The sequence below is a fragment of the Misgurnus anguillicaudatus genome, chromosome 2, assembly GCF_027580225.2.
Source record: "Misgurnus anguillicaudatus chromosome 2, ASM2758022v2, whole genome shotgun sequence".
Classification (NCBI taxonomy): domain Eukaryota; kingdom Metazoa; phylum Chordata; class Actinopteri; order Cypriniformes; family Cobitidae; genus Misgurnus; species Misgurnus anguillicaudatus.
The window spans coordinates 30,093,718-30,115,586 of record NC_073338.2 but is presented as its reverse complement, the minus strand read 5'-3'; the positions used below and the strand labels follow the sequence as shown (position 1 = coordinate 30,115,586).

Below are 21,869 nucleotides of genomic sequence, written 5' to 3'. Positions count from 1 at the left end.
CTTCTTTATTGTTTTGCTGATGAAAAAACATATTGGATGGTGTAAGTGTTTTAAATAAACTTGATTTTGAAAGTATGCTACCGTTTTATTACAGTTTGTTGGACTACGTTCATTCATGCTTCAGACTCAAATATAGAGCGGAAGTATATACGCGGTTGTGAGGTATCTGAAAAAATAGTTCCACTATAGCAAATAACACGGATTGAAATCATACATTGCGCCAATATATTTGTTTTTAATCATCAACGAACGCCACGAACCACTCGGTGAGTGGTGGTTTTGAGGGTGAGCGTTGAGTGTTGTTTTGATGACGTGTTTGTGCATGGCCGTTGACTTCCGTTCTGAAGCAGTCAAGAGACGCCTCCAAACGAGCCGAAAAGTCAAGACTCGACCCACCGTCAAAACCCCTGTGTCCATCACTGCAGTTCATCCAAAACAAACCAGAAATGAGACTCAAAGTGTTAAATACCGGAATTATCCTTTAACCAGAGAATGTGATTTGAACTGAAAATAGATTATTTATTTATTTAGCCTTCTTTTAGTGTATTTTAGGATATTTATATTTAAAGTGTGCTCTTTTATTAGTTATTAATGCACTGAATTATTATTGAACGGTGGATGTGTGAAACACAATTTCGTTTTTATGTACAACATGAGAATGACAAATAAAGAATCAATCAATCAATCAATCAATCTATTTATAAATGAAGAGTTTCGTTGCAAAACGAGATAAATCCAGTTTTTAACATTTTTGTCAAAACATGTTTATTATTATGTTATCATTTGTTATTATTTTGTTTTATGGTGCCACTTAGCTGTATTTTTTAAGTTATGAAGGTTTAAATCAAAACAAACCAACTGCAGTTGCATTGAAATTAATTGGAATGCACAACCAAAAAACGAGATTTCTGAACAATTAAAAAAACGGTGGTTATCTCGTTTTGCAACGAAACTCTTCAAATATAGATGTAATTCTATATTAAATCTCTATTATACATACACAGACTTAATTTAAATATGGCATGAATTGGAAAATGATGTATTGCAAGAATTTTGATATTATTTGGTAAAGTTACAATTTGCTTTGGCAGGTAAACGTTGCAAAGGGTTCTGGGTGTATTTTACACATTTTCACAATGCTTATGTCAGTATTGGAAAGCACAAACTGATAATTCAACAAGCTTGTCCCTCAGTAGCCGCTCGTGACTGCTCATCCGAGGGGTGCAAATTCAAAATATGTGTTCGGAGTGTCGTGTGTTGCTCGTGTTTTCAAAATATGTGTTTGTTGCGTCATGTGAACCATGTGCATTACGTGTCTTGTCAAAATAAGTGCCAACTGCACACACGTCAAAACAGTTTGTGATAAAACAGACGCTCACGTTCACAAAATACACGCAAGACACTCTCTTAACAGTAAACTTTGATTACGCATGAGATTATGTGAGTATCTGGCAAATAAGGATCTCTCTTTTATCATAAACCCTTTAGACGCGTCTGCAGCAGGCTCTTATTTTGACAAGACACGTGATGCACACAGGTTCACTCGACACACAGAACACATATTTTTAAAATTACGAACCACGCACATGACGGGCTACATACATGTTGTCACCGGCCCCCACTGCTGTCCCTATAGGGCTTTTTACATTTGGTCACTTCATGCGTTTTCTCTAATCGGATAGCTATCTGATCATAAAAAGATAGGGCTGTAACGGTAAATCGCATGTCCCATTTAAAAGACCTGTCTAAAATCGATTCTGAATCGCAAAGCTGTGATTGTGTTTCATGCACAGCTTGTGCGTGTACTATGGTGTTTTGGTCAGTAAGAAGTCCTTATCAATCTAAAGCCATTATGAGTCTGAGTCGTTTATAACGTGCATTTAAAAGAGCAACATTTTTTTAAATAATTTTATATTTTTTTATCATGAAAATACCTGAAACAATTTGAAGAATGCCAATATAAATATTCTTTTAGAAATATCCTGGAATAGTGTTTGTAATGGTACTTCTTCTGTGGCACATTTGTAGTTTCTGCATGAGAGTGCCCTCTGGCTTTCGGGTGTACTGGGATTTCACCGTAATTCATTCAAATTCATTAATTGAGAAAACGCGCATTTGCACGATTAATCGTTACAGCCCTATAAAAAGAGCAAGTGTAAATGCCCCCCGAAACGTTTTCAAGACGTATTTAAATCCGATGGCTCAAACTTGAGGAGGTGGTCTGGGAAGCATTTCAGTTGAAACTGGACATGTGTAAATACATCTTGTTGATGGAGCCACATATGTCACGCTTTACTCTTCCCAAACGTAAGCATGCTACCCCCACATTAGCCGGGAGAAAGGCAAAACAAACAAAGACGACACGTTCGTTGCTTTATGGAGCGACAACAGTGGGTAAAAAACTTTCTAGAACCAATAAACGAAATAAAACTTTGAGAGAGCATTTTGTGAAGCACTTTTCCCCCCGTCAAGGACCTGTAAATCATCACGCTGTCTCACTCTCCTGCTGCTCTGTACTGCACGATCCAGCTTGTGCCCTTGCCAAACATACAGTAAGTGCTGCCGTTTTTGTGCTACTCTTAGAATGGATGTGTCAAAAACAACACAATCAGTGTTAGTTTAGTGACAACACACTAAACTCGTTGTCCCAGAATACACACATCTCTGTGCTATTATTGGAAGAATATGAAGAGTTTCCTTCCAAAACGCAATACATCCATTTTTACTAAGTGACAAGATGAAAACCACTATTTTCTGTTACAAACTTTCACATAGCATCTTTAGGTTATAATAACATAAAAAATTCAAATCCATAATTTGATTTTCAAATATCTATTATAAAAACTAATGATTTTTTCCGCAAAATGCAATAAATCCATGATTTTTTTCAAAATGCTATTAATATGATGCTATAAATCTATTGAATCAAAATATAAATGTGCATTCATCTTTGCAATGTTATATTAATTTAGTTGACTAGTGGTATATACTGATTAAAAAACATTAATGGCATTAATCAAAACATTAGCCGTTTCTCAATACAAAGTACCCCAAACTCGGACTTGTGTCCTTTGTAGTTCGAACTTGCAAGTTCAGACTCGTAAGAACGAACTCCTGACGCGAAATGCATTCTGGGAAACTTCGCTGTCATAAGTCCATAGAAATTTCCTCTGATGCATCCTCGAAAAAATGGGCGGATTAAGAACACATCCGGGGATTTTATGTAAACTTGGCCTTGATGCGAACTTTGAATTGGAACAGTACTTGGGCCGCGACTGATGAAGTTTCACAAGTCCACAAGAACGCAAGTACAGACAAGAACGCATATTGAGAAACGGCTACCTACTTTGTCATATTAATAACACTGTCATTGCTGCTGCCATTCTTGGGACGTCGTTGCTGAACTTTTTTGACAGCGATCAGCTGTAAAATGTTTTGGCCATGCTCAATTTTTCGTTGACTTTGCGTAAATAATGGAAAGTTGTTCATAAGATCCCCTGGGGTCAATGTGTTAGCATGACAGAAGCTTCACTGCAAAAAATGATGTGTTCATTTTTTACACATTGTGTGTGTCATGCCATTTAAGGCATTTTTTCATGTTAAAATAAATAAAAGGGACAACACAAGTTGTGTTAAAAACAGTGAAGGGAGTATCGGGTTACAAAGTAGTCCCGTTACTGTAATTCCACTACTTTTAGCGGTAATTAACCTGTAACTAAGTATTTTTTTGTTTAAATCAATTAACGCAGTTACAATTATTGAAATTTAAATGAGTTGGTTACTCACGTTACTCTATTTTGTGATAAATTAACACTTGCAGACAAGACATTCGTTACATGTTAATTACCGCTAAAAGTAGTGGAATTACAGTAACGGAATTACTTTGTAACGCGTTACTCCCGTCACTGTTTTTAACACAACATGTCTTATCCCTTTTATTTATTTTAACATGAAAAACGCCTTAAATGGCATGACACACACAATGTGCAAAAAACTAACACATCATTTCTTGCAATGTTGATGCTGTCGGAGAACAAGCAACAGCTGGCATTTTTCCTTTGCCCAAGTGCTTCTCGTGTAAATTATTCGAATTTGATGGCTTATGTTTCTTCCCCACCACAGAAAACTTCCACAGGTTTATTAATGCCATTAAAATTACTATTTTGTTTTTGTTTGTTTGCTTATCATGAAGTGCAAAGTAGATGAGGAAAACTAGGATTCAGTGTGTATTCAATGTGCCACCATTATTGTTTACAATGCGTGGAATGGTGCGCTGTGATTTGTTGAGTGGATTTATTGCATTCTGCAGAGAAGGAGGACTGGCGTTTGTCACGGTTTGAAAAAAGAAGAAAAGATGACATAATAACATGGCAGATATCGGATTTTGCGTAAAATTAAGAATTTAGTTTTTAATATTGACTAATACTGATACAATACTGATTTTGGCGGTAACTAGTAAAAAAAGGCGTTAATCGCATTTTGGAACCAAACTCTTCATATGAATGTATGTTATTTTAACACAAAATGACACATAATGTGTAAAAAAATTAACACATCCATTCTTAGAGTGTATGATTTGTCTTAAGTTTTTTAATCAATGTGAGTAAAGAATAATGCATTTGCATATCGCGCGGGAATAGAAGTTTGGATTGATATCCGTTCCGCCAATACGCAATTATGTGGCCGAATGTAAATGGAATGGTTTTAATAAATCAGATAGCTATCCGATCAGAAAAAACACATCAAAAGTCGAAAGTTGAATATGAAATAGTTGCAGGCCGTGAGAATTTTGACAGTATGTGATGTTTCAAGGTAATGAACTGGCAATAAACCAACCGTCATTTCTTATCTTTAATTCACAAACATAGTTTGCCTCAAGCAACAAAGATTCCTCACCAAAGCCCTTTGGTGAAACCTTCAGTACAGTTCAGTTGGTGAGAACGTAAACGTATGTTTTAAGCAAAAGGATTAGCAAATGAGCAGTGATACTCCATTAGGGCAATAATAAGACACACAAAGATCCATCCCTAATTGTACAGGTTACAGAAATGCATAAAGTCGCATGGCTTTCTTTGTGTGTTTTTTTACATGTCATTGTCCTGAAAATATCCAAATACAAAATTTCAGTACAGTTGTCTGTCTGTCTTTTTAATTTAATGAATTACCAGTGAATCATCAAACAATAAAGTCTGACCGATCAGCTGTTGATAAATGGACCCATACATGTGTGACATACTGTACATCAATCCCACCAATGGTGCATTGCTCAAAACAGACGATGAGGCTTTTGCATGACTTTACAGAATTACAGGAAAGTGCGATAGGGCTGGTTTGAGGCCAGTTTGGTAGGGTGTGTCAAGTCAAGGGAATATATCTTGATTCTTCTTCACATCAATAAATTGTCTCCAAATGTGCCTCAACCCACCATACTTAAAATAATGTTTTATCCAACAAATGGCGTCAGAGTAGCGTAACAGAGTATTGATTAGATTTTTTTTTTCGAACATTTGTAAGACAAAGATTGATAGTCTTTTTTTTTGTTCGTTTCCCTTTTCAATTTTTCTAGTTTTTAGTAGGTTTATCCATCATCCCTGGCAAACTTTAATTATTATTTAATATAGGATTCAGTAGAAAACTTTGTGGTTTTCCAGAAATAAGTACTTTCTTTTCAGCAATGAAGCTTGTGTCCTCTAACAGGAAGATGAGGATCCCTGTGGACAATGTCTCTGGCGCTTGAGTGTTTCTCTCAGAGAGATTGTAGTCCCCGGGTGACCAGCAGGGTAGAGATGAGGGAGACAATGACCAACGGGAGAGACGTTTGGTGGAGGGCCGGTTGACTGGACTGCAGCTCGTCGCAGGAGTCGCCCTGGCATTGGGATTTCTCACACAGTACGCCGGTGAAACCTGCTGGACACTGGCAGCGCTGGTGGTGATGGCACACACCTCCATTCTGGCAGCGCAGGAGGATGTTGTCGCATACTCGAGCTGTGGGAAGCAGAGAAAAATAGGTGAACGTGCATCGCTTTCCTCTTGCGGCAATCTCCGCCCATCAGGAAACACTGTCCAGGGGAAAAAGTGCCTCCATCACATTGATCATCTGGTCACTGTGTGTTTGATTGCTTATGATGGGGGCAAGAGAGACACTTGGGGGTGACTTTTAAAGACACGACAGGGACGATAGTCCCACTGTAATATTGCTGTAGTGAAATGATTTATCAGTGAGTATAAAGTGGAATTTGGGGCAGGAAATTGTCACATTTTCAGCATGAGAAACAAATTGAAAACACAGTGGCTAACTTTGGCCAATCTTTCTCATGCAGCTACACTACCAACAAATTTGCATTGCTTGTAACCTGCTACCTGAAAATCAAGAATATAAAAGGTGTTTTACCATGCAGAACAACAAAATCAACACCTGTTTATGAACGCGTTCAACTTTTCCTGTTGATTATCTTACCTGGTCTGAAGTCAGCTCTATCTTTTAATCATTCGGTAATGAAAAACAAACATGCCACATAATGCTTGAGTTTTTCCTTTTCTGGTTTCTAGTTAAAATTCCAGACGGACAGGGTGTGCAGTGAAAGATATGACATGATGCCAGTCCATCCCCAGTCACTTTAATCTTCATTTCGTTGACCTGTAAACACGCTCTTTAGTGGAAAGGAGATGATTGCTATGGCATTGTACTTCCTTCCATTATTGAGGAAAATATTTGCTTTGGGAGGGACAGGACTATTTGCTCAGAAACTGAGTGTAATTGCATGGTGCTTTCTTCATTGAGATGGATTATATAGAGGTCTTCTGAGAAGCAGGGACAGAATAAAACTGAATTAAACCAGCCAGAGACATTCATATTATTGATCCAAGTAAGTAAAATATCTGCAGTGATTTGGCCAAAAACAAATTTCTTTATTTTCACTGTAACATGCATTAGTGTTTGTTTTGGATGGTGAATTTTTATGTGAACCCTTAATAAATATGGTACCAATTAGCATCTAAAACGCTTACAGTTTTTCTCAGTCGCTTTGGTGCATTTCTCACATCACTATTTACATTTGCACAACAGTTAATGTAGTTCTCAAAACAATTAGTACAAACTGCAAAACCTAGTTGATAATCTGCAAAAGCGTGTCACTTGCTCAAAATGGATAGGTCATTCCTCAAAAGCAAGTATTCATGTCAATGAAAGTGTCAGTGTCATCAAAATGAAAGTCCTGACACCATTGTTTATGAACAAGATAGTCAAATGGCTTTGTCATGTTTTCATTATGACAGTGACAGTTTACTCTATAAATATTTTCCAATGCAAAAAAGTAAAATCTTGGTGAAACTACCTGAAAATACTCAAGACAGCACTATATACTATTTGCACAGCTATTTGAAAAATACAGTAATGTGTAACTTTACTGTATTTTTCAAATAGCTGTGCAAATAGTATTTAGTATTTAGTGAGGTAACTGAGTACAAGACACTGAATATGTATGTTTCACATTTTCACTGCATATGCTCTTTGCAATTCGTATTTGTTCACAGCATTGTGTAAAAGAAAAAATACAACAAACAAAAACTCGAGCTGTGGACAACTGTAAACAATATTGCAGTACATATGAACTGAACATACAACATACATAGTACTGTAATCATTCTTGCACATCCAGACATTCCTCTCTGGCCAATTTCAGAAATTTTTCAATTTAGGAGACATTTTCGAAAAAAAAAGATTTAAAAAAATGATTTTGACAACTAGTTCAACATTTTTGTATGTAATGACTCAAGCAATGAAAAGAGGACTATTAGTTTTATATGGAATGACTATTCAGAATTCACAAGTATAGTAGGCCTGGCAAACTCGACTCCTTTTAAGGATCCGGGTTATTGTGAGTCACTCACTAAAGTGATCCGGGTTGTGTGAGTCACTTGAGTAAGTATTGCTAAATCGCCAAGGAAACTCAGTACAGACCCACTTGTAACCGGCTGATCCGCGCGACTCGAGATTCTCAGAGCCGGAAACACTGCACACCCGCAGACCATGGAACTGAAACACTGCAGAAAACTGCTGTCAAAGAAAAGCCGGTAACATGGCAGACTAAAAAATACCACATCTGAAATATATTTCTTATTTTTATTTATCAGTTAAATTAATTACGTTAAATCAGTTACAGTTTTTCTCAGTCGCTTTGGTACATTTCTCGAATCATACTCACAATTTGCAAAACAGTAAATGCATTTCTCAAAACAATTCGTACAAATAGCAAAATATCATGGATAACCTGCAAAAACCAGTCTCTTGCTCAAAATCCTTAGTTCATCTCTCAAAAGTAAATATCTGTGTCAATGAACATGTCAGTACCATCAGAATTACAAGTCCTTGTGTCATTGTGTACGGATAAGACAGTCAAATTGTTTAGTCATGTTGTCAGTATAACAGTTTACTCTGGAGGGATGTTCTGATGTAAACTATGGCTAAAGTTTTGACGACAAGTGTTGTAAATTGTAAGTTACACCTTAGTGTAAGTTATGTGTAAGTTTGATTGCAAGAGACTGGACAAAATTTACATTTACGCTTTTACTGTTTGTACTGTAATTTGTTGAAAGACCATGTCATTGCCATAAAGAAAGATAAAGACAGCACTGTAAGCACTGCATAGCATAAAGAGAAAAAAAACAAAAGTAGAAATGTGAACATGATAGATGTCTAAAAGATGTCTAACCATAGCCTAAGAAATGATGAAGCACATACTTTTAGAACATGTAAAAGAAATGAAAGCAAACACCTTGAACACACTTTGCTTACATGTTGGAATATCATACATCTTCAAGTTATTTTGGCAAAAATGGCATGTAACCAAATTCAAGGTTATTTAGGGTAGAAGTGGGTTACTCATTGCCGGACTATATTGGGTAGTTAGCAGTCATTTCAACGTCTCGGTTTTTGCTTGCTGGGGACATTCCTGTCTGTTAGAGAAAGTCAAGATTCACCTGGGAGCAATTTACCAATTCAGGACAGATTTAGAAAAAATGTCTAATGGAAATGTATAGAAATATGTTTGACCATACCCTGTATTATGAGAACTTGTTCAATCATTTTGCAAGTAAAGACTTATACTATGAACCAATGCCTAAATATTGTGTGGAGTGAGACTATTCAACAGAGACCCATTATAATACATTTTGATCAACATGACATAAGCAACTGATAATGTAGGAAAAAGCTGATAATTGTACATAATCATTTGCATGGATGTACCAAAGCATTTGAAACTTGTTCAAAGAAATGAGAAACTGCTTTTTTGATGTGCACAAGTGACACAATGATGTGAGAATTGAACAAGCAGTTTTGAGAATTTCAATTCTGATCTGAGAATTGTACCAAAGCGACTAAGAAAAACTGTAAGTATTGCATACATTTTGATGCTGATTTACCCTTTGATCCAGAAATACAATCTATAAAAATGTTTATGTCAAGTTTAAAAACATTGAAAAGGTGAAAGGGTTATATTTCATAAACTTCGATACCACATCTAAAATGGTGACCGTGAGTCTTCCTACTATGTTATGGTTAAAGACAATGGGTCAGAGCCAGAGAGTCTCGAGTCTGCAATGTTTCCGCAGATCTGCGAATCTGCAGTGTTTCCGGCTCTGACTCGAGAGACGGTTCGTGCGGATCAGCCGGTTACGAGTTTAGACTTGAGAGATTCTCGAGTCAGAGCCGGAAACATTGCAGATTCGCATGTCTCTCGAGTCCACAATGTGAGTGAGAATCTCAGGTCAGTTCGCGGCTCACGCGGATCAGCAGGTCTCTCGAGTTTGCAATGTTTCCAGCTCTGACGCCGCATTCAGACAGCCAGCAATGTTATCGCTGTCCCCCCATTCAGACGTAGATGGTACTCATTTGTTTTATGACAAGCAGATTTAGAAACGCCTCATTGAAAGAGACGGGCGACACACAACGATGACATCGCCGGCTGTCTGAATGGGGCGTGTGTGTCACCCGTCTCTCTCAACGAGGCGCCTCCAAATCCGCCCCCCACACACAAATGAGCACCATCCACGCCAGCAACCGACGAGAGAAGGATGACGCGAACTCCACTGCTTCGTTCTCAGTGGTAGTCGCTCCCGAAATTCGCTCGACATTTGCATAAAGTTAAACTTTTCTTAACTTTCTCGCATCGCTTGACACGCCCATACGGTCGCCAACTGTCACTTTCCCTCGTACCGCCGGAAGTCGCCTGGTTTCCATTGAAATTAATGAGATCGCGTCGCTCTGCTACTGCTGGTCGCTGGCTGTCCGAATGGGGGAGAATCTCGGGTCAGTTCTCGCGCATATCGGCCGGTTACGAGTGGATCTGTAGAGCGAGCAAAGTCTCATCAATAATGTTGCAAGAGGTTTGTGTGTGTGAAACCTGGTGAAAGATCCGAGTGAGTCATGACTCAAACAGGTCTAAAGTATAGTTCATTTTGACTGACATAACATAAGCAAATTATAATGTTATAAAACAGCAGAGAATTGTATTAAAGCAATTGATTAATGTCCAAAAGCATTTGCAATTTGTTCGAAGGAATGAGAAACTGCTGCTATGATGTGCACAAATGACTAAACGTTGTGGAGGTTGAACTAACTGTTGTGCAAAAACTATAATACATTTTGATCAATGACATGATGACATGAAATGCAGAGAATTGTACATAATCATTTGCATGGATGTACCAAAGCATTTGCAACTTGTTCAAAGAAATGAGAAACTGCTTTTTTGATGTGCACAAGTGACACAATGATGTGAGAATTGAACAGGTAGTTTTGAGAATTTCAATTCTTATCTGAGAAATGTACCAAAGCGACTGAGAAAAACTGTAAATACTGATCTGATATAATACTGATTTTGGCAGGAACTCTTTTTTTTAATGGCGTTTATTGCATTTGGAACCAAACTCTTCAAATACTATGTTTGGATGCCACATAGACTCGGCCCTGAAACGATGGCAGTACCGCTGCTTCAGCTCTGCTTCTGTGATGCTCTCACATGCATAAGTGCTGTAACCTGTTAACATCAGCGCTTAAAGATTAGTGCTGCAAGTGTGCAGTTCACATATGCATTGTGTGAAACCGAACTTAGCAATTATGTGTCTGAAACTGCCAAATGTAGCATCTATTTACATATATATCTATGGTCCAAGGTGGTGCGATTAAGTAGAGGCGGGGACTAATTTGCATATTCATAGATCCACATATACTAAATGAGGCAAGGGTGTAGAGTTACATTCAAGTGTAGACCATTTAAATATGCATTTTAATCTGGGACAAGATTTAGGCCTTCTTTTTAATGCTAGGTAAAATCAGGAATTTTACGTAAACCTTTTTGTGGATTTGTGCCACTAAATCTTCTGGTACCGTATTTGGAAGATGTGCTTATTACTCACAGTTTTACTATTAAACGAACTAACATGTAGATGTTAAGGGAATAGCAAATGACCTAATGAAAATGAACTCTCCACCAAAATCTGGTATGGTTTGATTGGTGCTCAAAACTCAAATGTCCATTTGAAACGTCAACTCTGGAGATATTGTGGGGGTTTAAACTTTAATCTCCAGACTTTCAGTTTACTTCGTTCACTGGGATTATCCAAATGATGAAAGGCCTCTGCGGACCCCACGGAGCCATTGTCTTTCCACCAGCGTCTGTAACCAAGGTTAGCTTTTTTGCAAAGGGAATGATTCAGGTGCTACTACTGCTGCGTCTTTGAGTACTTTTGTACTTGTTGCACAGCAAAGGCCATTGAATGCACACGCTCACTCTCCCAAGTTTTCAGCATGGCAGGCGTGTGAGGTCATCAGTCACGTGCAGCAAACAGTGGCATGGATTGCATTTTCACTTACGTTTCGTATTACCTTCTGACCTAAGAAAAGACAGAGGTGTGAACCCCGGCCGAGGTCTGTGTCTCCCCGGGAGACATATGTGTTGTATCGCACCTTCGTCAAGCACACTCACTTTTTCACACTCGAACAGAACAGAACAGGCAGCTCTCGACCTGAGCAATAGTTGCAGAAGCATACAACAGATCTATCTGTTCACTGACAGGTCAGGGGAAGATGAGACGCGTCGGCAGCTAGAGACCCAGTGTGGTAAAGCCACACAGCATTCTTACTGTGGTAAATATGTGTGGAGGTATATTTATCCTTATCTTCGATTCAGAATATGAATGTGTTATAGCTACAGATGCTTAAGTAACTTGAGTTTACTCACTTGCTCTTCTTGTTTGTGCCTGAGAACAACGTGACTTTAGATAATGTTGAAATGTAGCAAAGGCATATTTTGCCTGTTCTTTAATCACACATTACTTTCCATAAATCTTTTTATTGATTATTAGCACTTCCTATCTATGGCCTTTTTTGAACTCATAAGCAAATCTCATATGCCCAATGCTCAGGGGTGTTCTTTTTGACTGATTTTCTCCTGTCATTTTGTTTTCCTCTGTGGATGTCTTTCAATTTTTCTTTTTGCTTGAGTGATGGTTTCTCCACTGTGTGGTTTATCTGCTCAAGGGATTATCTCAAGTCTTCGGACTCAGTGTACATAAATGTGCTGCTGTCCTGACTTTTCCTCGCTTGTCCTTTTTGTTCTTCGTAGATAGAAAGATAGAAAGCCAGATAGAAAGCAATAATGCTGGATGGATGGATTGAAAGATAGATAGATAGATTGAAAGATTGAAAGATTGAATGATGGATGGATGGATGGATGGATGGATGGATGGATGGATGGATGGATGGATGGATGGATGGATGGATGGATGGATGGATGGATGGATGGATGGATGGATGGATGGATAGATAGATAGATAGATCGAAGGAAAGAAAGATAGAAAGATAGATAGATAGATAGATAGATAGATAGATAGATAGATAGATAGATAGATAGATAGATAGATAGATAGATAGATAGATAGATAGACAGAAAGACAGAAAGATAGATAGACAGAAAGACAGAAAGATAGATCGATCGAAAGACAGAAAGATAGATCGATCGAAAGACAGAAAGATAGATCGATCGAAAGAAAGAAAGATAGATCGATCAAAAAAGAAAGATAGATAGATCGAAAGAAAGAAAGAAAGATAGATAGATCGAAATAAATAAATATAGAAAGATAGAAATAAATAAATATAGAAAGATAGAAATAAATAAATATAGAAAGATCGAAAGAAAGAAAGAAAGAAATATAGATCGAAAGAAAGAAAGAAAGAAATATAGACAGAAAGAAAGATCGAAAGATCGAAAGATCGAAAGATAGAAAGATAGAAAGAATGAAAGAAAGAAAGAAAGAAAGAAAGAAAGAAAGATAGATCGAAAGAAAGAAAGATAGATAGATAGATCGAAATAAATAAATATAGAAAGATAGAAATAAATAAATATAGAAAGATAGAAATAAATAAATATAGAAAGATCGAAAGAAAGAAAGAAAGAAATATAGATAGAAAGAAAGAAAGAAAGAAAGAAAGAAAGAAAGATAGATAGATAGATAGATAGATAGATAGATAGATAGATAGATAGATAGATAGATAGATAGATAGATAGATAGATAGATAGATAGATAGAAAGATTGAACGAAAGATTGAACAAAAGATTGAACAAAAGATTGAACTAAAGATTGAACAAAATAATAGATAGAAAGCTAAATAGATAGATAGATAGATAGATAGATAGATAGATAGATAGATAGATAGATAGATAGATAGATAGATAGATAGATAGATAGATAGATAGATAGATAGATAGATAGATAGATAGAAAGATTGAACGAAAGATTGAACGAAAGATTGAACAAAAGATTGAACTAAAGATTGAACAAAATAATAGATAGAAAGCTAAATAGATAGATAGATAGATAGATAGATAGATAGATAGATAGATAGATAGATAGATAGATAGATAGATAGATAGATAGATAGATAGATAGATAGATAGATAGATAGATAGATAGATAGATAGATAGATAGATAGATAGATAGATAGATAGATAGATAAATAGAAAGCCAAATAGATAGATAGAAAGAAAGATAGATAGATTAAAAGAATAGATAGATACATTGAAAGAAAGAAAGATAGATAGATAGATAGATAGATAGATAGATAGATAGATAGATAGATAGATAGATAGATAGATAGATAGATAGATAGATAGATAGATAGATAGATAGATAGATAGATAGATAGATAGATAGATAGATAGATAAATAGAAAGCCAAATAGATAAATAGAAAGAAAGATAGATAGATTAAAATAATAGATAGATAAATTGAAAGAAAGAAAGAAAGAAAGAAAGATAGATAGATAGATTGAAAGATTGAAAGATTGAATGATGGATGGATGGATGGATGGATGGATGGATGGATGGATGGATGGATGGATGGATGGATGGATGGATGGATGGATGGATAGATAGATAGATAGATCGAAGGAAAGAAAGATAGAAAGATAGATAGATAGATAGATAGATAGATAGATAGATAGATAGATAGATAGATAGATAGATAGATAGATAGATAGATAGATAGATAGATAGATAGATAGATAGATAGATAGATAGATAGAAAGCCAAATAGATGGATACAAAGAAAGATAGATAGATTGAAAGAATAGATGGATAAATTGAAAGAAAGATAGATCGAAAGAAAGATAGATCGAAAGAAAGATAGATATTTTGTCAGTTCTCTTTATTGCATATTAACTTAGTTTGATTTGTTTGCTGTCATTGATGTTTATTTTAAAGAGTGTTTGAAGTTAAGCACTTTTCCACTTTTTCTTGCGTGACGCTCTTTCTGCAGTCATGTTATCGGCTACGACGGTCAGAGCGGCATACTGTATTGCGTTGCATTAGACTGCACACGGAAGAGGCTATCAAAGTACATGAACCGCTTATCAAATGACCCTGATATCCATGAGGTTATCATTGAACACAGCTGTCCACTGGCTGCTTACAAACAGCAGGCTTGGATCTAAACGCTGTGGGTGTCTCACAATCCTCTGTTTTGTTCTGCTTTTGGCCTTGACAGAAAAACAAGCGCACTTTGTCAGTCAGAATCAGCAGGGGTTTGCCAAATCCTTCAGCATTTCGACCTGCTTTTTAAAAATATGACAACGATAATGTCCGTTAAAGCAGCCGTATCTAAGCTGTTCTGCTTTCAGGCTTTGTTTTTAAACTATACACATCATTGTCATCTTCAATCTAACGGTTGTCTGCAGACAGATTCACATAACATCTCTTGGACAGTTTGTTAGACTGTAATCATAAACAAGATCAAAGAAAAAAACAAAGATGCTTTGTTTGTATAAGGATATATGGATACTTAGTCTGAAAAATGCTGTGATTGGTTGTTTTTACTAGGCTCTTATTTCTGGAGATCTTACCTTGATTTCGGTTTGTTGCTCCAAGGGAAGAAGCATTTGGTCGAACTTCATTCAAGCAAAAGATATAGAGTTAAATTACTTTTTCCGTTTTCATTTTTTGTGGTAATATTAATAAAAATAGGTGTTCTGTATCAAGATTCACATGGTTTGGTTTGTGTGTACAGTAGTTATATGATAAGTTACATGCCCATGCTCATCAGCAAACCTTACATTACTATGTCTAAAAAATGTCTCATAATATTGTTTTGAAGTTCTATATCTCAAAATGAAATGAAAATGTTTTATACACAGGGTGAATAACTCACCTGAGGTGCCAAGATTGCTTGGGATACCTGGAGAAAAGAGTGAACTCAGGTTAGCATCAATGATATTGCAAATGCACAAGAAGCTTAAAGGCTTTCAACCTTTGCATGCTGTTTTTTTGTTAAATATTTGATAGTTTTGCCTTTAGCTATATATTTTCAGTGATAATATGAGTTATGCTGCAAATACAAAATCAAAAAAAAAAAAAAAATGTGTATGATTGTCTGATTATGACAATGGCATATAAACGTATGTCTAAAAGCACACTTGGGTAGGAAATTACTTGACTGAATTATGTTATTTTGTAATTCTTTAATCAGCAGTGCTGTTAGTTGGCGCACATAAATTATTTGACTTTTCTATCCAATAATGTACCTTCTGTTGTGGCAATGAAATATCCCAGCATGCAACAGCTGCAAAATCTATGAATTGCTGTTGTGGTTGATACACTATATGCTATATTGTGTTTGCTGTAACATTTGTCACCAGGCTGTGACCAAGGAGCAGCTATTTAATCACCAAATACTTTAATTTATTTATTTATTTGGCTCCAAAAGAGATTCAGACTCGGGTCTGAATCAGACTCATGGCCCTCATTACAGAGTGACTCTTGGCTAATTTTGCATTCTGCTCACCTGAGCTGTGAATGACAAGTCTGAAAAACAGGCAGACGTGGACAGCTGGTGGATGAGCTCAATGTGCATTGATTAAACCAACACACATCTTATTCGTCACAAAACGTACCAAACACACATAATTCTTTACTCCTCAAGCACCTGTTCTGCCCACGTGGGACACAACATGCAAACAATAGCAGACATTTGAAAATCCTCCTCTGCACACACCATCAAGATCGTGTTTGGTTCAAGGCGGCACACATCTATGAGTATAGTGTGCTCCTGCCTGCGTTAATGTACCATTTATTTTCAAGTTATCAAATATAATAAAATACAAAACTACAGGCCCAAGAAAGTTCAGAAATGTGTCCAAATTTATTTATGCTTTTGCAGATAAAAAAAGTGAAGTAAGAAAATTCCTTATGCACAATTATTTAGTAAAACTAGCTGGTTTCAATGCAATTTTTGGTAAATGTGTCAAGTCATATACCACTAATATTGACATTCAACATTTGAATGTTTTTTAACTTCTTTTACTTTGTTAGGAATATTTTGCTTGAACATTGTGCTGTTTTTCTTTTAAAAATGGATCTTGCTTGCTATTGTGTTATTAAATGCTATTCTTTTCAATCGTATTTAAATACATAGTACAGTAAGGGGTGGTTTCAAGGACAGGGATTAGCTTAAGCCAGGACTATAGGCCTTAGTTTAAAGGGATAGTTCACCCAAAAATGAAATAATGTCATTAATCACTCACCCTCATGTAGGGATGTGCATTTATGTCATTTTTCATTTCGATTAATCCATAGGTCTGAAGAACGAGTACTCGATTAACTGGGGGCGGGACAATCAAAGGGGCAAGAATGAAAGTACATGTCATGGTGAAAATTAAAATATTTTTATTAAAAACACTCAAATAAAACTTAATTTTGAAGACACTATGACAGAACAATGAACACATACTAGGCTATTAATGAATTAAATGTTTTTAACAGAAACACCTTACAGGAATAGCTGCGTGATGGAGTGAAAATAAAGGGTTAATAAACACAAACCGAAGCGCTTTCTATATGACACACTCTGCATAATATTAAGCCTTTAAACAACATAAATGTACAACATGCATCTATCTGCATAAAATGCAAGACTTCAACTAAGTTATTAACTAAGTTATGTACAGAAAGTTTACTCCCTTTGTGGATGTGCATCATAAACAGCGAGCTTTTAAACACGTCCAGTCAAAGCACAAGCTTCACAACATTAAGCAGCTTTAAGTCTTTTGCTATCATTTTAGCGATTAGCTGTGTCGTCCTCTTACCTCAGTCAAGATGTAATGTTAATGCTCGTATGGCTCTCTGGTATCTCTTGACATTTGATGTTTAAATATGAGATGATAACCCATTGAACTTTTGACGGCGCTGTACATTTTGCACCTGACTGACTGTATTTCCGAAAATCACAGCATCCTTTTAAACCATAGTGCGTCAGTGATGTATGGCCGACTTCATGGTATCGGTGCTTTGCTGTGGCGCGGTTGCGTGGAATTATCTGTTTGTTTTTGAATCACGCATGGTAATGTTACTGATGTTTCATACGCCGGTCTGCGTAGCTCGACACGACGTCAAACACGCATCTCCAGACCCAGTCTTTACTACCACATGTGCTTGTAACGCTAACCAGACATCCAAATGCCGCCATATCCACAATAAATAAATAAATAAACCCACATGATCATTGTTTTCGTGATCAATCATCGATGCCACGTTCGAGTGCTCGAGCAATCGAGTACTCGTGCCCATCCCTACACTCATGTCATTCTAAACTCGTAAGACCTCCTTTCATTTTGGGAACACAGTTTAAGATGTTTTATATTTAGTCCGAGAGCTTGTTGACTCTTCATTGAAAATCTATGTACGGTATACTGTCCATGTCCAGAAAGGTAATAAAAACATCATCAAAGTAGTCCATGTGACATCAGTGGGTCAGTTAGAATGTGTTGAAACATTGAGAATACATTTTGGTGCAAAAATAACAAAAATGACGACTTCTCTTCCGTATCTGTTTGTGAAGCATATGCGCGAGACTAAAGTCACGTGACTGCAGTGACGTGGATGACGTGTTATCCTCGGACATGTTTGCGAAGTTTTTTTTTTCAAACTTACAGCGCGCGTCTCCCTCAGACTGTAAACAAAGCCCGGGCGCACAAAAAACAAAACAAAACAAAAAACAGCTGGGGCGCACCAGATAACGTCATCCGTGTCACTGCAGTGAAGGTTCAACAAGCTCTCAAACTAAATATAAAACATCTTAAACTGTGTTTCGAAGATGAACGGAGGTCTTATGAGTTTGGAACGTCATGAGGGTGAGTCATTAAGGACATTAATTTCATTTTTGGGTAAACTATCCCTTTAATTAGGAAATAAAACTAGTTTTAACAAACATGCCTTCCTAAAAACATTACTTGTGTGCATTTTGAGGCAAAACAAAGGGCACTTAAGTATTTTAAGATATGTCAGTGCAAGTTGTTTTCAGTTTGGACAGCTCTTACATTTATTTTAGTCTTGGACTAGTCTAATCCCTGTCCGGGAAACCACCCCTAAGTGTTTAATTACTTTTTGGGGCCATCATATATACAGTAGTCCAAAGAGCAGTGACACAAATTGCATTTTTCCTTATTAACCATTAGTTTTCAACTGAAATGTTTAATGTCCTTCCCAGCAATGTTTTTATACAGAGAGATGGTTTCAAGATTTTAGCTGGCAGTGTAGACCTGGTGTAAAGGCACAGCAGGAAGTTTTCACTTTTGCACAAATATATTCCTCCCTTCCCATCCCACCAGGCAAAGACATGGATTTCATTTCCTGCTGAATTATTAGACGCAGGGTCACATCCAGCCATATATCTACATCCAGCTACACTACCTGCCCATCTCTAACATAGAGATACATTGCCCTTACGATTAAAGCGGAAGACTTGATGACAGATGAAGCTATTACAGCTTAATTAAATTCTGAACAGAAAATTTGTCTTTATGCGAGAGCCATATGTTTCATAACCTCTTGTGTAATACGAGCTGCGGAGACGCACATTTGTGGGGAAGGGGTACAATGCGACAGAGGAAAAGTTGTGATTTCACAAGCCTGCAGGGGCAATAACGCTATTTTGATTTCATATGCAAGCCTGTTACATTGTGAATTTCTTGCCAAAACAGGTGCTAATAATGTCTTTGATATAGCTGCTCCTTGGTTTCCTCTGTTTGGCACAGATGTGTCCCGGTATTAGGTTTTTAATAACTGGCTGTCAGTCTGAGGTTTGGCCCTGCATTATGAGGGCCTTCATAACGGGAAGGGGAAAGGCTACAGCTATATTAAAGCCTTTCGAGAACATGTATACACATACCTAAAATATTCTGTACCATCATACACACACACACAAACGTACAACGACACTTCTGGCGCACCAAATCTAATATTGTCACGAAAGATCACGCATGCATACCCTGTACGTTGTCAAGAATATAAAGGGGAATATTCATAAGCTGAAATATCAAAGATGACGCTCTTCACCAAGTACAGAGCCATAAAATGTCTTTTGGGTGTGTCTGCCTAAGTACGTGGCTTATGCTTAATAGTAGTGTCTTAGTTTCGAGTGACCCTGCGCTTGGGGGGGCCACAAGGTTCTACTTCCACCATCTGGACAGTACTGAGCCTCTCGCTGTCCCTGAGCTACAGTTACTGCCTTCATTAGATTTATTAGGGCAATGAGCCCCCTGCCTCGGGCCGAGAACTTGACAGATGTTTCACTTCTCAACGACAACATGAAGCTATGGAAAGGATAGCATTTACTTCTCAGAGATTGGGAGAAGCACCAAACAAACATGTCAAAATGTGATTTGTAGCCTGTACTTGGTTTGAGGGAAGAGAGGCAGTGATCAAAAATTTGGATGAGGGAGTAAATCAAATAAGAGTAATTAAATGAAGCAAATATTTGGAAATATGACATTAAACAGCGCATAAAACACATTAGCAACGTCTCTGTTGTTGTGACATCCAGGCAGAAAGTCGTGTGAGAGGACGCAGTGTTTCTGCTTCGCTGTCATCGGCTCATTACCCGCTCAATGTGACAATGTGTGTAAGCCCTTCAGTCATGTCCAAATCTAAATGAATATGAAATTAACTGAAATGATGCTTTGTTAGTGAATGGAATTTAATTGGCCGTACATTAAATGTTCCAAAGAATGATTTGAAATAATGTTAAATTGTTCTCTGATTACTACATAGAAGGTTTGTGGCTTTATTAAGTGATGATCAAATGATCTAGAGACACTTTTGCATGTCCCTTTACAACCCTAAGATTTGCCTTTAGAATTAAATTACCTTATTTGGAAGGGTCATGAATATTAATGTTGAGCTCTGTTCTGATTGGCTGTTTCACAGAGCAGCTCTTTCAGTAGCTCCGTGTGTGTGTAAACAGACCTTATGTTTGAGCCTGTATCAGATTTTGAGGAATAATCAATTGTTTGGGGATTGTTAATGGACATTTTTGAGTGGTTAGTTTGTGGGGGTTTTTTTTAGTACGGACCTGCAAAATTAACTGTAAAGTCAATAGTAGAACTTCAGCCTAAATGCTAGCATATAGCATCAACTAGCATATAGCGCTAACTCGCAACTTTGTTTTTAGCATTGTAACAACATTGTACATAATTTAAAGGATCAGTCCATTTTCTTAAAAAAAATCCAGATAATTTACTCACCACCATGTCACCATGTTTACTCACCAAAATGTTGATGTCTTTCTTTGTTCAGTCGAGAAGAAATTATGTTTTTTGAGGAAAACATTCCAGGATTTTTCTCATTTTAATGGACTTTAATGGACACCAACACGTAACAGTTTTAATGCAGTTTAAAATTGCAGTTTCAACTGAGTTTTAAAGGACTCTAAACTATCTTAAACGAGTCATTTTTGACAAGAAAAATAAAACATATGCACTTTTAAACCACAACTTCTTGTATATCTCCGGTCATGGCGCCAGCGGGGCCTCACGTAATACGTCATCAAGTCAAGAGGTCACGGAGGACATATGCGAAACTCCGCCCCAGTGTTTACAAGTGTGTAGAAAGAGGACCGTTCCAACGTTGGTGTATATGAAATAATACAAATTAATGTCTTTGTGTCAGTTTATTGTTTAAAATGGTCCGCAAATGTGCGTTTCATATATGTAACACGTGACTTTTCCGCAGCATTACGCAATTACGCGAGGTCGCGCTAGCGAGTCACAGGATCGGAGGAAGACGAGAAGTTGTGGTTTAAAAGTGCATATGTTTTATTTTTCTTGTCAAAAATGACAATCGTTTTTCTAGATAAGACCCTTATGCCTCGTTTGAGATCGTTTAGAGTCCTTTGAACCTCCATTGAAACTGCAATTTTAAACGACTAAAATTAAAACTGTTAAGTGTTGGGGTCCATTAAAGTCCATTAAAATTCAAAATTCTGGAATGTTTTCTTTAAAAAACATAATTTCTTCTCGACCGAACAAAGAAAGGCATCA

At 36.9% G+C, this 21,869-nt stretch overlaps 1 protein-coding gene across 2 annotated transcripts in view; it reads right to left on the bottom strand.

The window, feature by feature from the left end:
• Positions 1-5,127: 5,127 nt before the first annotated feature.
• ntng1b (netrin g1b) overlaps positions 5,128-21,869 on the bottom strand; it is a 109,409-nt gene continuing 92,667 nt past the window's right edge. Inside the window, exons 5-7 of one of the 2 annotated variants that reach the window (XM_055202446.2) lie at positions 15,707-15,733; positions 15,402-15,446; positions 5,128-5,985 (exon numbers count right to left, since the gene is read on the bottom strand). In XM_055202446.2, the coding sequence (XP_055058421.2) occupies positions 5,747-5,985; positions 15,402-15,446; positions 15,707-15,733 (311 nt within the window). In that variant the 3' untranslated portion in view covers positions 5,128-5,746. The remainder of the gene's footprint in view (positions 5,986-15,401; positions 15,447-15,706; positions 15,734-21,869) is intronic. The other variant, XM_055202447.2, reaches the window with a different exon arrangement.